The 16,105-nt window shown below is 34.7% G+C and overlaps 1 protein-coding gene across 1 annotated transcript in view; it reads left to right on the top strand.

Moving 5' to 3' along the window:
• Positions 1–16,105, top strand: part of LOC150086040 (kinesin-like protein KIF18A) — a 100,186-nt gene that overhangs the window by 21,291 nt on the left and 62,790 nt on the right. Inside the window, exons 3-5 of the mRNA XM_090374779.1 lie at positions 4,309–4,466; positions 4,768–4,872; positions 11,535–11,645. Of these exons, the coding sequence (XP_090230905.1) occupies positions 4,309–4,466; positions 4,768–4,872; positions 11,535–11,645 (374 nt within the window). The remainder of the gene's footprint in view (positions 1–4,308; positions 4,467–4,767; positions 4,873–11,534; positions 11,646–16,105) is intronic.

Raw genomic sequence — 16,105 nt, 5'->3', positions numbered from 1 at the left:
CGCCTGAAGCGGCAAATACGTGACACGCACTCACCAGGGTCTTCTAACTTAAATGAATGGGAATCGACTCCAAAACGTTCGACAGCAGCACCCCATACCATTCTGAAATTGAAATTTGCTCTGGTAACTCATATTCTTTTATTATTAATATTAAACTTCTTTAATATTACGATATTAAAGAAGCAGTTGAGAACATACACAAATCGTGGGAAGAAATGACGAACAGCTGCATGAGAGCAGTCTGGCAGAATCTTTTGCCTGAATGCGCAAATGATTTTTGCGGTTTCATTAATCCTGTCAACAAAGTTATTGATGAAATTACTACAATTGGAAAAGACCTCGGCTTTGAGGAAGTAGATTCAGAAAACGTTAGAGAATTATTGGAATCGCATTCAAAAGACTTAAGTAACGACGATCATCTTGAAATTGAGCATCAACATGCATACGAGGAAGAAGACGAAAATGAAGCAGAAGAAAAGCAATTTGCTCCCAAAGAAATTTCATTCAAAAAACTTGAACTATTTAATACACTTTAAAAAGCAAAAGAACTCATACTAGAGATTGATCCAGATGCAGAGAGAAGCATGAACGTTCGTCGAGGGTTAGATAAGCAAATTGATTGTTATCGTAAAATCATGGAGGAAAGGAAGAAAGCTACCACTGTTCAATTGAAGTTAGATAAGTTTTTTTGCAAAAAATAAAATTTAAATCATACTATCTTTTTTTAAATTTATTCCTTAATAATTTAAGAACTATGCGGTGCATTATAGGTACGTATTGAGTAAGAAAAAATATGTTTTGACAATTTCATAATTTTTAAGGATTCATTATAATTATTCCCATTGTTTCTTAAGTTTGATTAGTGCGGTTTTAATATGTGCGGTATATTTCAAGGATTCATTAACCGCAGTAATCAAGGGTTTCCTGTAATAGTGTAGTGGGTTTTCTGCTCATCTAGAAGACTCTCAATTTCGGTGTACATTTCTTCAACCTCTTCATCATCATGGCTCGATGTTGGTGCATAAATCATTATAATCTTTAGCTTGTACCTCTTAGAAATCTTGAGTATTAGTCTTGACTCCCTTGGCGATGTACTTTTGAATTCCAAAATGTTGTTTTTAAAATCTTTATGGACCAGAAACCCAACTCCACCTTCACTCCTTTCACTGTTTCCATTGGTGTACAGCAGATTTCCACTTGATAAACTTATAAGTGATTCATTTCTTTTCTGTTATCCTATATTATCCTATAATCCATTATCCTATATTAATCCACCCATCCAAAAATTAAAAACTTATAAATCCAAAATGGAAATATAACACCATACAAAAGAACATAATTAAGATGAACAGCACAACGAGACACAAGGTAAACATTCACTTTATAGGAGGCTGTATATATGTAAATAGCTATCCCCTAGGACAATACGGGCCGTTATGCCTTAGAAAAGCTATGCCCAGTCCAAAGGAATAGCAACTACTAATTCATGTAAATAGCAACAACTGATTCATGTAAATAACAATAGACAACACATGTAAATAACAAACAACCAATTCATGTAAATATTATTTTCACCATGTAGTTTTCTAATAAATCGGAAGTATTCCCCCCGGACTCAGCCCCCCACCCCCGGCTGACGTAGAAATCAACCCTCTCATCTCATGACTTGCAAATACATCACCCTACAACAATATCAATTAACAATAGGTGCGGCTGCGCACTCAAAACCAATCCTGTTATATAACAAACAGAGCGGGACTAACCCCTCTTTTTCCGACAGACCACCACCGGACAGGTACCATAAGTATAACTCTTCTCCCTTATTCCGATAATTACCCGTTGGGCTTTGTTTCTCCTCCACCAGTTTGCTGATTACGATTCTAAGATTAAAAGTTTTTCTAAAAATTAAAATTAAACAAAGACAAATTAAATTATATCTATCCATATTCAATTAATTAAATAATTTATAAGAGCAAAAGTAATCTCACTACAATGGCAAAACAGTTAATTATGAGATATTCTTTTAATCTGGCTATCGATCCGCTCAAAGCCCCCGATGAAGTAGCGGATAGATGACCAGGTAAAGGAATGTTAGTTGATATTGATTTGATGGTTAATTAATGCTATTTAAAGATTGTTAAAATAATTATAATTATAACTTTAACTTCATTAAGTATTAGTTATATTTTTAATACTATTACAGACTCCCCAGGAATAGGTTAGACTACACATTCTAACCGATTCTCCTGTTCCGTATACACCTTAATACCTATATAGAAAATAAAGACCAGAAATTCGAAGTAGTTTAAACAATCAAACTATATATACACACACACACACATACAGGGTGTCTCAGAAATATTGGTACAAATGTTTAGGGGAGGTAGGCAACATCTAAAGGAATGTGAATCGCATAGGAACCCATAACCGGAAACGTCACGGGAAAGTAGTAGCAGAGGCATAAGAAGCAGAAATGACAAGACAGTAATTAGCAATATTAACAATGGAGTACGAGATGGATGCATTTCGTGATGTTACAACAGATGCTCGAAGGTTCCACCATGTGACGCGATGCATGCGTGACGCCGACGCAGCATGGATTGGTGGACACGGTCGAACACACCTGGAGTTTCTTTGACAATAGCAGCAGCGCAGATGAGTCTCGCCACGAGATCCATTTCCGTCTCCACAGGCGATTCATACACGATAGATTTGAGGGTCCCCCATAGAAAGAAATCAAGGCTCGATAAATCAGGTGAGTGTGGGGGCCAAGCAACGGATCCACCACGGCCAATCCATTGATGCCCAATACGCCTGTTCAAATGGTCACGAACACACCTTCCATAATGGGCAGGCGCCCTGTCATGTTAAAACCAAACATTGCATCTCACATTTGCTGGAACTTCGTCAAGTAACCCTGGTAGAACTTGTTCAAGAAAGATCCGATATTTAGTGGAGTTCATGCAGGATGGTAACAGGTGTGGGCCGACTAAGCAGTCACTGACCATACCTGCCCACACGTTTATTGCAAAGTGATGTTGTGCCGCATGGGGGTGCACACCATGTGGGTTGTCGTGAGCCCACACATGATCATTGTGCTGAATGAATAAGCCTTCCCGAGCGAAATAAGCCTTATCCGTGAACAAAACATAGGCTGGAAAATTGAAGTCTTGAACACTTTCTTGGAGAAACCACTGCACAAAAGCCACACATGCAGGATGATCTTGGGGGAGCAGTAATTGAACCCTTTGGAGATGAAAGGGGTGTAAGGAATCGTCGTGCCAGACTCGCTGTACACTGCAATGAGACACTCCTAAGGCAGAGGCAACGGCACGTGTGCTGGTAGTAGGATTATTCTGGACAGCATTCAACACACACGTTCTTCCATGGCGGGAGTTCGCGTCGAACGTGGTCTGCCCGCACTACTCCTGTTACCTCTAAATGACCCATAATCGCACAAATTTTGACGCACACGCGCAAGCAAACTTTGGTTCGGTACATGTCTGTCTGCAGAGAGAGAATCGAATCTAACAGGCAGAAAATTGAGTAGGGTGCTGCAAAATAAAATAAATTACTAGGGTTGCCGTTATTAAAAAAAGGTTGAAAACCACTGGTTTAAAGGGATGTGTGAAATGGTTTTATTTTATTTTTTGGGTGATGCTACATAAGCTTGCTTTCTTGCATCATATGCCTCTACTACTACTACTGCATAGTCAGACTTGTTTGTTATGTTGTGTTGTGACAAACGCCCATATCAAACAAGCTAGAACACAAAGCTTTTATAACTGCATCGTGATTGTATGTTGCTGCACTTTGTATATCTGCATCCAGATATTTTGCATTCAAATTCAGGAAAGCCACCCCAAGCAGATGTTGCAAAATGCTACCTTGTATGTTGTTACCTTCAAAATAAAGCATTCTTGGCTATACGTGTATAGGATTTTTTTTTTTTTTTTCCCCATTACATCCTAAACATTAAAACATTGTTTATAAGCACAGACTATTCATAATATTAATTTTAAGCTTTATTTATTGTGAATGAAATTGTTAAAGGAATTATTCTTCAAAGTATAATAACTGTGATAAGAAAGCACACCTTGTGGTATTGAAATTTAATAAAAATTTAATGAATTAAAAAAATTAAAGTTATATTGTCTCTCACATTGTTATAAGATTTTGATTGCAAACCACAGAAAAAATTTATACTGTTTTGTCCGATGGTTTGCATTCTTAACTGCTTAGTTTATTAAATTTGCCTTTGTGTTGAAAATATTTTATGCACTCCTTTCATTTTATTTTCCCATTTAGTGTTTGCATATGGTGCTACAGGAGCTGGCAAAACATATACAATGTTGGGATCACTCACCCAACCTGGTATTTCTTTTCTTACTGTGATGGCACTTTACCAAAAGATTGAGGAACTAAAACAAGAAAAAATTTGTGATGTGTCTGTTACATATTTGGAAGTAAGCTTTCTTTTATATTTGAAGCTTCATCTTTTATTTTTTACACTATCCATGATTGGGCTTTGCCTAATCATATATAGCGTAGCATATGCAATGTATACATGCCATGCATTACATGATTTAAATCTTTGTTCAGATTATATTATTGATTTAATCATTTATACTGTACAAAAAACACTGATTAATTTTTCAAAGGAAGGAATCTTGCATGTTCTTCATATGGAATTTATTATTATATGTATGACTTGAAATTGATATAAACTATCAACTTTTTTAAACATACAAAATATCTTTCTTCTAGATATACAATGAAACCATTAGAGATCTTTTGATGCCATCAAGTTCTTTAGCAATTAGGGAAGATCCAAAGAGGGGAATTGTTATCAGCAATCTTTCATTTCACAAGGTATGTGTATATATTAATCTTTCTTAAAAAAAAATTATCACTGCCACAAAATGCAACCAGTGATTTTATATGGTAAAAGGATTTTTAAGTTTCTGGAGTGCTTTAACATTCAAGTATGCTAATTCGTAAGAGGTTGCAAAGCTTTGATAAATAGGTAAAACGCCATTGCAAGTTATTGAATTCTGTTCAAGGTTCAGCTATAAATAGATAAAGCCTTACATGGGCTCTTGCAGAACTATAATGGAGTAAATAATTACCTATACCTAAAATTGTTTTTATTTGTAATTTATTTTCATTTTAATTACATGTTCATTTAAATTAACACATCACAGAAACTCTGTAAGGTAAATTTATGTTTCATTATATATTTAACTTAAAGTATATTTCATTTGTTAACATGTAAGTAATTTTGTATATTACCATAGTAAAGCTGAAATACTTCCTTATGTTTTGATGCATAGTGAGTAATTATGATTTTTATCATCATTCATTCTTGAAATTGTTCTCTTGGATATAACATTATGATAGGCTACCCATTGTGGTCCATGAAAGCCAGTTGTACACATAGCAGAAGAAAATATAGTATATACAGTATATATGATGATCCTACTCTCTGAAAAAGGAAGGGAAGGCACAGTTGTGTTTACATTGAAAACATGCATTTGGATAGTTAAATGCTGTTAAAAAAAAGAAAATGGGAGTCAAACATTTCCTTACTTTTGTGTTCTCGTTATGGATTTGTGAATATCCACAATTTAGAGGATATGCTGAATTAATCTCTGGGCTATATGTAATTTAATCATATAAGAAAGGTATGAGTGCAATTCACATATTTCAGTGTAGTTTCCCAAGATAAAATACCATTTTCCACTCAGCTTAAATCACAAAGTTAGCACAGGTTGGTCAGATTTGTGTCATAACTTGAACTGACAAAAAAAGGAAAACCATTTTTTATTATAATTAATGTTTTAGTGATAGGGTTAGTTGCTTGACCAATAGGTTTTATAAAGTTTTCTAGTGTATTATTAAAAAACTGAAGAAAAGGCTTTTTTAGATGGAAACAGCTAACATAGACTCCCACATGCTATATGACTAAAAATATTGGATATACACAAACACATAGTTGCAAAAAGGGCTTTCAGTTCAAAAACATGCATACCAGGGTTATCTTTGGCCTGTATGGCAGTCTCAGCTCTCTTAGTCCCAACTTCCATTATGTGTTGGTAGAAAGTAGTCCAAGGGAGTTGAATGCCAAGTTTGCTTCCATTCCTCTTGAAAAGCTACTGCCAGGCTGGTTTGGAAAAAGATCATTTTGGTCACATCCGCATCTGGTGCTTCGGTTTGTCTAACAGATGTACTGTTGGGGTCGAGGTCGACTAGTATAACTTTTTAACACCATTGTTTACAAAGTAGCCTCGTATGATCCTCACTGTATGGGAGTGAGTGTTGTCATACTGATGTATTATTTCTATAGTATTGCCACAATGTAGGTGTGCATAATTGTTCAAGAAGGTCATAGTTTCAGCTCTACCACCAAGATACCAAGTCAGAACCAATTGATATTTTTCCTTAATAAAAAGGAATTATGAACAAAATCAATTTTCTCTTTGTGACTCATTGGCACTGAACATAAAATAAGCATCTTCATCAATTATAACTTCCAAATAGCAGTAAAATAAATATCCAAACTCGAATTTATATGAGAGGGAAGCTGAAACTATAACCTGTCACTTTCCCTCTTTCTCTTTTTTTTTCTCTTTCTCTTTCTCTTCTTTAACTAACTAAACTTTTTTTAACTAAACTTTCTCTTCCTAGTTATTTGTTGTCTGCTCCCCACACCACGCTCTACATTACCAGTCACATTACGTGTATAGCAGCAGCACTAACTACATGGATGTTGCAAAATGTGGAAACAGCTACTTAATTTTTTGATTTAATGGCATTAAAGCAGATCACGTGAAGTATTATGAGTACATTTAAATTGAGTATTTAAATGTACTCAATATTTAAATTGAGTACATTTAAATACATAAATGTACTCATACATAAATTTCAGTACATAAATGTACTGAAATTTTCTGAAAGGAACTTCAGGGTTAAGGGGGAAACACTATTACCACCTCACGTGAACTCACATTTTACTAAAGCACATTTCTGGAGGTCACTACCATAAAACAATTTGCACTTTCCGGGTTACTGGCCTTTTCTGTTCATGCATCTAATTATAAACTGGTAGTAAACTCGTTCTTATTGCATTTGTGATAATACCGATTGCTGGAATTGTGTGGGTTTTTACGTTATTGTGGTGAAATGTGTCCTCTTTAGTCGTATAAAAAAAACCATTAATAAATTGTAAGAATCTTCTCTTCTTTCTTATTTTCTTGCTTGTTACTCCGTATCTCACTTGTGCAACTTGTGCCACAGAGCAGTAACATAAAATAGTAATATCTTACTTCTCTGTGGCTTGTGCATGCTGTGATCGTCGTTATTGATTGCTTATTTTATTTATTTATTATTTTTGTTTGTTTTAAATTTTACAATCCTAAAATTAAAAAAAGAAAATTGAGTGAAAAAAAATTTACGTAAAACTGTAGTTGCGTAAGTCGAGGACTTACTGTATCGAAAAATGTTCAGCAATCTATGTAAAAAATACGGCGATAGATAAAAAACTTACCATGTGCTACTCGTGTGTCCAATACGATGCTTCCCTTTATTTTTTCGATGTTCCGTATGGTTTGTTCACCAACATTATGAGGGTTCATTCGAGATTTAATTAACGGATGCACCGTTTTCAAGTGCCTCCGTAGCCAGGTGGGCAGGAGCAGAAGTGCGTAGCACATGCTTCTTGATTAGACCAGGGTTCGAGCCCGTGACCACCAAATTCGGAGGATGCGGAAAGGTTTAGGGAATGACCACCGCATATCCCCGGAGCAATATGCAATATGGCCTTAGTTGCTAATGCTCCTAAAAACCAAATAACAAGCAAACAGCACCGTTTTAAAACTTTTGAATAATTTCAAGTTTTTGTTTAACTGAAAATGCAACTCTTTTGCATTTACCCATCATTTTCGAGATTTCTAAACAAAAAAAATAAAAATTTACTATAAAAAAAATTCTGACATCCCTGACAAAAATAACAAAACAAAATTTGTCCTTTTGCGCTGCAACGGAATGCAACAACCGGCGCGACGCACTAAATCAAACTAAACATTTGGTCTCTCTCTCTCTCTCTCTCTCTCTCTCTCTCTCTCTCTTTTTCTTTTCTTTTTTTTTTTTTTTGAGCGGCGGGTGTGAGGACAGCGGGGATTGCAAGATAATAGGTACACTAATCTCCCAGTGACGACTTATAATGCCACTTGTCGCTTATTTACAACTTGCAAAATATCTGTTTATACCTATTCTAGTTATTACTTCAATTTTTTAATTTCTGGTTGATTTTTTTTTTTAATTTGGAGTCTTGAAGTGTCCCGGTTAATCGAGAGTCTGCTGTATATGCACCGACAGATGTGAAGAGGAGATTGAGATATGAACAAATTGAGTTGATGCTACCACAATCCAAGAAAGAAGACATCACATTAATTATGGGTGATTATAATAGAGGGATTGTGAGGAAAGACCGTAGAGACAGGCTGGTAGAGTTTGCACAAAGATGTGAATTAGTAATAACGAATACCTTTTTCGAGCTGCCCTCGCACAGACTATATACATGGAAATCTCCAGTTGATGAAGAAAACAATATTGTGAGAAATTAAATTGATTACTTTTGGATCAATCATCACTTCAATAATTGCATGAAGCATCTAAGAACTTATCCAGATGCTGATATAGGTTCTGACCATAATCCATTAATTGGTGAACTGAAAGTGAAGCTGAAACTTATAAAAAAGAAAGAGGGTAAACAATGGATTGACCTCCAAAAGTTAGAGAACAAAGATATTAAAAAGATAAGATGCTTTGGAGAATGAACTGAATTATATCCTCCCAGAAGATAGATTATGTAAATGTTAGATGGAGATCAATTAAAGAGGTTGTACTTAAAGCGGTAGATAATCATCTCAAAAGTGAACCTCTAAAAGCAAAACAGAAGTGGATGACAAGTGATATACTTGAGCCAATGGAAAAGAGAAGACAACAAAAACAACCCAGCAGAATACAAAAAAAATAAGAATGGAAATCAGGAAAAAAATAAAAGAAGCAAAGGAAAACTGGTTGAGGTCCAAATGTGAAGAAATTGAGAAACTGGAATCCCTACATGACCAATTCAACAAGCATAAAGTCTTGAAGGAGGTGTTAGGACTACACTATAGAACTGGTAATGGAATTCAAAAAAAGAAGAATGAACTGATTGTAGTTTCAGTTGAAGAAAGACTTGAATGTTGAATATATCAGAGATTTGTTTGATGACAACAGAAATGAAAAGTTTGACAGAGCGGAAAATGTGGAAGGACCAAGTATCATGGAGGAAGAAGTGATCTTGGTAATTAAATATGCTAAAACCAAAAAGACAAGTGGTCCTTACGAAATTCCAACAGAACTTTTAAAGATAATTAAGGTGGATATATTGGTTGATCTGCTCAAAAAGGTTTATTACATTGGAGAAATTCCAGAAAATGGTTGAGATTGACATTTATATCCTTTCTGAAATGTGTAAATGCAAATAGATGTTCTCAATTTAGAACAATTAGTTTGATGAGCCGTGCATTGAAGATTCTTCTAAGGATTATACACAATTGAATTTTTAAAAGATGTGAGGATATATTTAGTGATTCTCAATTTGACTTCAGGTAAGGACTGGGTACGAGGGAAGCTTTGTTTGTAGTACGAACTTTAGATGCGAACCAAGAGGCCTACTCTGATTCTTGGATTATGAGAAAGCCTTCGATCGTGTAAGGCATGACAAATTGTTCAAATTTCTAGAGAGATTGGAATTGATGGCAAGGACATCAGATTACTTGTGAATTTGAGTGTAGTACCAACTGTGTGGTGCTACACTCAGGGTGGTAGAGAATGAAAAAAGACCTGGGGTAACTATGCAGTCAGATATGAAGTTTTCTGGGCAGTGCAGACAGGCTGCCAAAGCAAGTCATGGGGTCTTGTCAATGATATACAGGAATTTTGCTAGTAGAGAAAAGGTGATTATCCCTTTTTATAAGGCAATGGTTAGGCCATTCCTTGAGTACTGCATACAGGTCTGGAAGCCTCATTTTTGGAAGGATGTAGAGTTGCTAGAATGAGTACAGAGAAGGGCAACAAGATTGGTTAGGGGAATGAAGGGGGTCCTCTAACCAAGAAAGGATTATGTTCTGCAAATTGCAGTGTCTGGAGATTAGGCACCTGTGAGGTGATCTGATTGAGGTGTATTAGACCTTGAATGGTTTGAGCAGACTCAACTGATGGGATAAAATGCTGATGGGATTCTTCCTTATGCTCAGATTACAAACCTGAGGGGGCATAAATTCAAATTGCTTCCTAATGAGGCAGTGAATCTGGCTAAATTCAAAGTAGAACTGGATGGTTGTTTTGTGGGAATGGGAATATTGTGAATATTATTTCATTTTATTGTATATTATTATTTTGTTTATTTTTTCACTTTTTGGCTGATGCAGAAAAGTATGCTTCTTTTCATTATTTGTCTTATTAATACTAACTTTGGATTATTGTGTTCACTTGGGATATATACTGTTAAGTTCATTATGTACATTGACCTGTTTTGCTTTTCTTGGTATGCTGTGTGTGTGTAAGCTTTATAGGCTAAACCAGTTCCTCCTATGTTGATGTTTTTACATTTTGTGTGAACAGCTAGACATTCAGTGATTCATCATTAGTACCTTTTCTCCCTTCTATCAGAAAATAAGCTAGTCATTTATCTTTTCAGCAGTATGTGCATAGAACTATGTTTTTCATGTCTGGGTTCTGGAAGTACGTACCTACATACATAGATCTGTGTTTTGCATGTTTCTGGGGCATATGTACTTAGATCCTCATTTTGAAGGTCACTTCAAACAATGTCTGTTAATGTATGAATTATCTTGAAATTTTCCTAGTACATGATACATCTCTTTCCAGCTAACTGTAGACAGAGATTATAATAGAAATTGCAGGAGAAAATTGCATCTGTTGACTTCAGTTGTCCGATTTGAGCTTACCAAAGCTGAAATTGTAGAATTTGTGTGAATTCAGATTCAGAATTTGATAAAACAAATCAGGTAATACATAAATAGATGTAGAGAGTTTTATCACATCAAAAAAGTAACGATGCCCTTGTTTTATTTACGAAAGTTTTTATGAACTTTTTTTACAATAAAACAAAATTTTTTTTTTTTTTTTTTTTTTTTTTTTATTTTTAATGAATGTTTCCTTGAAACTTATTACTAGAGTAATACTTGAATGTTGGGCAATAAAGCTAAAATAAGAACACATTCATATTTTAAAACATTTAGAAACAAAGTTTTTTTTTTTTTTATTTTTACAAAATTTCAAAATTCTATGGAAAAAACCCACTACAGATCGTGCAGCTATTGAAAATTCACTGTGGGGGGATCCGCCTACATGCATCAAACTAGTAGCTGAAAGGGTTAATAAACAATATAAAAATAAAATGTTATGTTTCTATATGATTATCTTATTGTACAGATTCTAATAAATCCCTTCTAAATTTTCAGCCTAAAGGACCTGATCATCTCCTTAATATGTTGGAGTTTGGTAATAAGAACAGAACACAACATTTTACTGATGCTAATGCTGAGTCATCTAGATCACATGCAGTGTTTCAGGTTAGCTTCATGTAGATTTAGTGTCCTTTTAAATGTAAGTTTATAGTATAATTTTTTCCTTCACTTGTGTTTGAATTTAAATGTTTTGTGCAGCCTGTATAAATTATTAAGGATGAATTCATTGTTAACAGTTCTTGAGAAAATCTTAAAATGTATTTTTTATAATGGATTGATGTTATAACCAAATTAATAATTTAAATGCTAATAAAGCATACGAGATTGAGAAAATCGATTTGTATCAATCAATCGTACTACTCTTCCACTGTTTATTAAACAACTTTTGATGTGGTATCTTACAAATTAATGTTATGTAAAGACTTACAAACAATGATTAATTGTTGTTGATGTAATTTGAGAAAAAATGTTGAACTGCGTATAATAAACAGTAATGGAAAGCTATTTCTATTGATGTAGAGAAAAAAGAAGGCTTTAAAACACTTCAATCAGATCTCCCCTCAGGTGCCTGGTCTCATGGTGCTGCAAGGGAACTCTACTAATAACATTAGTCCAAAAAGAGCAGTGCTCATTGATAACCACTTTGTCTTTTTCCACTTAACCATCCATTTATACATAAGCAGTAACTTGCCCTTAATGCCACATTGCTCTAGTTTTTACAGCAGTCTTTTATGTGCAACAGTATCAAAGGCCTTCTTGAAATCCAAGTATATGATATCAAAATTCTTTTTTTTCATCCAGTTCCCTGGTCACTGCATAACAGTAACCTGTCAAATTGGTTAGACAAAACTGCCCCTTGACAAATCCATGCTGTTACGGCAGTATAGTTGCATTCCTGTCCAAATGGTCATGCATTACTTTAATTAGTGATTCCATTATTTTCCCTGGAACAGACATTAAGGTAACAGGTGTGTAATTACTCACGTTGCCTTTTGATCCTCCCCTTTATGAATTGGGGATATATTTGCACTCCTCCAGTCCATAGGGATCGCTCCTGAATCCAAGGATGCTCTCATTATTATGGCCAAGGGTTTGCTTACCTGCTTTGCTGCCTCCCTTAATATAATTGGATAGATTCCATCCACCCCAGGTGCCTTTTTTATGTTCATACTCAACAATTTCTCCTCCGCTTTCCTTTCATTTATCACAAGGTCAGTTAGCTCCTCGTTAGAGTTTGATAAACTTTTGGCATCCCCTACCCTAAAGAATTCCTCATGTGTGAATGTAGATGCAAAATACCTGTTCAGTTTGTCTGCATGCTGTGACATTATAGTTTGCAGAGCACTTTTTTGTCTGTAGACAATTTTGTTAGTAGACACTTTTCTTTGAAGTTTTGTTACTAGATCAAGTAAACATTGAAGGAAGAGTCTATATTTTTCAAAAAATAATCAATTAAGCGTAGAGCTCACCATTTTCCTTTCATGAAACTAAAAGTAGTCTGAATATATCTGATTTCTGTTTGGTACTATTTTTTATGAGTATTTAATGTTCCTGCCAATAGATAATTTCCCTTGATATTTTATTATTAGGTCAAGTATATATATGAAAGAGATTTTAATGCCAAAATAACAAGCTGAAATGTTAATTGTGCAGGATGCCTACCTAGAAGACCAAGGGAAAGGAAGTGTAAATGTAAGAAAGGAATATAAAGCTTAGAATGAAACACCATAGCAAACTTCGTCAGGGGACTACAACTACAATCCGCTAGGGCCATATTGTTTTGCACATCTCTGTCAATGCAAACAGATCAAAATAGAAAAAGTAAGAATACAGACACTAAATCCTGTATCACAATCGCAAAAATCAATCGGTTCTTTTGAAGTTTTATTCCTGTTTATATATAATTTGCTCTTTTAAATATGGGAACAAAGTGTGTGCATAATCCTTTTCATGTTTAAAATATCAGATGTAATGGCTTGACAACTTCCATATGGTATTATTGCTCAAGAAGGGGTGTCTTCTATTCCTCTTTGCTGGTTGGCCTAAATAATGCTTCTGATATGGGAGACAAGTTTGTCATTTGTTGAGGTGCAATGTCTTTTACACCTTGAATTATTCTCAACAGTGTCATGTTGCAATTGTTTGATCATGCATGTCTGGGGAACTCTATCCTGTGTTAGTTGGTTTTTCATCCTGCACAAAAGAACAAATCTGGTACAATTGCCTTATGAGTAGAGGGAGCTAAGGTGTTCCTAATATTTTCCATCCTCAGTGCAGTTATGGCGTTTTAGACACTATTGTCTCTGACACCCGTAATATGTTTGTCTAGTGGTAAAATAGGGCTCGACCTTGTATACCCTCGATTTTTGGAAATGGCTTTGAAGAAAATTGTAGTTTGGGTTGCGTTCTGTAAACATCGAAAATTTTGTTATGCGTAATTTTTAATATGCAATAACCTTTTTGAAGTATAACTTATTCCTAACTCTGGTGATTTCCGGTGTGAATGAGAGCTTAGCAAAGAGGCAATTATCTAACATAACAACCATTTATTATATATAAAAACACATTCGTACATTGTGCTTGCATCCATTAAAATAACATAAGGAAAAAACAAGATATTTATTGTTATAAGAAAGTTGATATCAACTAGCAAAATAATTCATACTAATATTATGTTATCCTTTATACTGGTCACTCGCTTGTACTGTTAACATAGTCATCACACATAAGTGGCTGTCGCTACTACTTTGACTCTGCCATTAACTTTTAACATAATGTTTAGAAATGGGATATTCCAAATGTCTACTTATTTCCCATAGCTTACAATAGCAATTTTAAAATCATAACAGTCTCAAAATATTAACATATTAAGAATCACATAGTATGGTAGAGAAATGGGTACACTAGGAAGACACAAAATACTAAAAAGGAACCATTTTCTTTTAATCATGATTATTCCACTAAGGTTAGCCTTTCATACTAATCATACACATAATACAGTTTTCTCACTTGCCCTGTTCGTCTCTTCTGTCCTCACCGAACTCTCCATGGCATCTTGGGTTTGTCTTTGAACGGGCTGTGGTGTAGGGCTCCTTCAGCAACAAGTGCAAAACTACCACAAAACTTATTCCCCACATTTTGCACACTTCAGTCTAACTGCTCCCAATGACTCCTCACTTCTCAGACTCTCCTTTCTCTTCCAAAGGCCCCCTTTTATGTGCCAAATTTCTTCCAAAGTTTATTTACTCTCAGCATCTGATTGGGCAATGAAGTGAGGACTCATGTCACAAGCACTTGGACAACACATCCAGCATGTTCCATGACTACACAAAAGTATGAGTGGAGATGCTCCACATTTCCATTTTTGGCATGAAAGGCTGATATCTTATACGTGTGAATGCTTGCTAAAGGTATTTCACTTACCCAAGCTATGAGTGAATGGCTTCTCACTCTCTGTTGATATGACAGCTGCTTTCTCTGACCTATGTGGCTCGTAGGCTCCTAGTCAGAAGTTTACGTAGAGTTTCTGCTTGGCAGAGTTAAGAGTGGAGAATTTTGGCATTTTAAAATATCACTGACATCTTTAAATCATGTTTTTGAATAATATTCATTTAATTCAGCTCATTTTTCCCTTTTAGATGGTGGGTTTTATAGATTATTGATAATTACAGATTGTTTATTGATAAATTGTATAGATATTAAAAAAAAAAAAAGGAAAGCAGAATAATGATTTTAACAAATAATAAGAGTTAATTCACAATGACAATTAGGTGAGAAAGGGGACAAAATTCACTCCACTTGTAATATTCCCTCCTCCATTTCAGAATTGAGAATGGGAAGGAATCCCCCCCTTCCCAATTCTGCATGCATTTTAAAATGATGCATGATTCTGGAAAATGATTTCTTCCTTCACATCTCTTATATAATTACATCTTTTTATATAATTAAATTAATTAAGGCAACTCAAATACTACTATTCAAATACTAAGCAATATCGTTCAGCCATTAATGTTAAAATAAAATCATATCGAAATACAGTTTAAACACAATATAATAAAAAGTAGCAATATTATCCTCATTATGCTATCATTATCACTCTACAATCATGACTATTCATAGTCTAGAACAAGCTGTCTCTTTTTTTTCCCATTGATTTCTCTGTCCTTGATAGTTAATTTTCTTAACAGAAAATTTCATTTTGACTGTTATCATGGTGCTGACTATGAGAATAAGTGACAGCGCTACTAGTACATCTACCAATAAAAAGAAAGCGATCGATTTGGATCAGAAAATTAAACTAATAAGAATGTATAAAAATGGTCAAAGATTAACAAGTACAGTAAACCCCCGCTATTCGCGGGGGTTATGTTCCTGAGAAATGCCGCGAATACCGAAAACACGAATACTGAGTTATGGCTCCCATAGTAATAAAGGGGTTCCGTTCTAAAGTATGAAATATATAAGAAAAACTAGTCTAAAATTTTGTCTATGTATGTATTATAGGTACCTTCATAATATGGCTATGTACATAGTGAAATGCAAGTATATGGCATTGAAATGAAAAT

The sequence above is a fragment of the Mastigoproctus giganteus genome, chromosome 5 (genome assembly GCF_048544385.1).
Source record: "Mastigoproctus giganteus isolate SK-2022 chromosome 5, ASM4854438v1, whole genome shotgun sequence".
Classification (NCBI taxonomy): domain Eukaryota; kingdom Metazoa; phylum Arthropoda; class Arachnida; order Uropygi; family Thelyphonidae; genus Mastigoproctus; species Mastigoproctus giganteus.
Note: the sequence above shows the minus strand (reverse complement) of the source record. Positions and strands in the feature narration are given on the sequence as shown.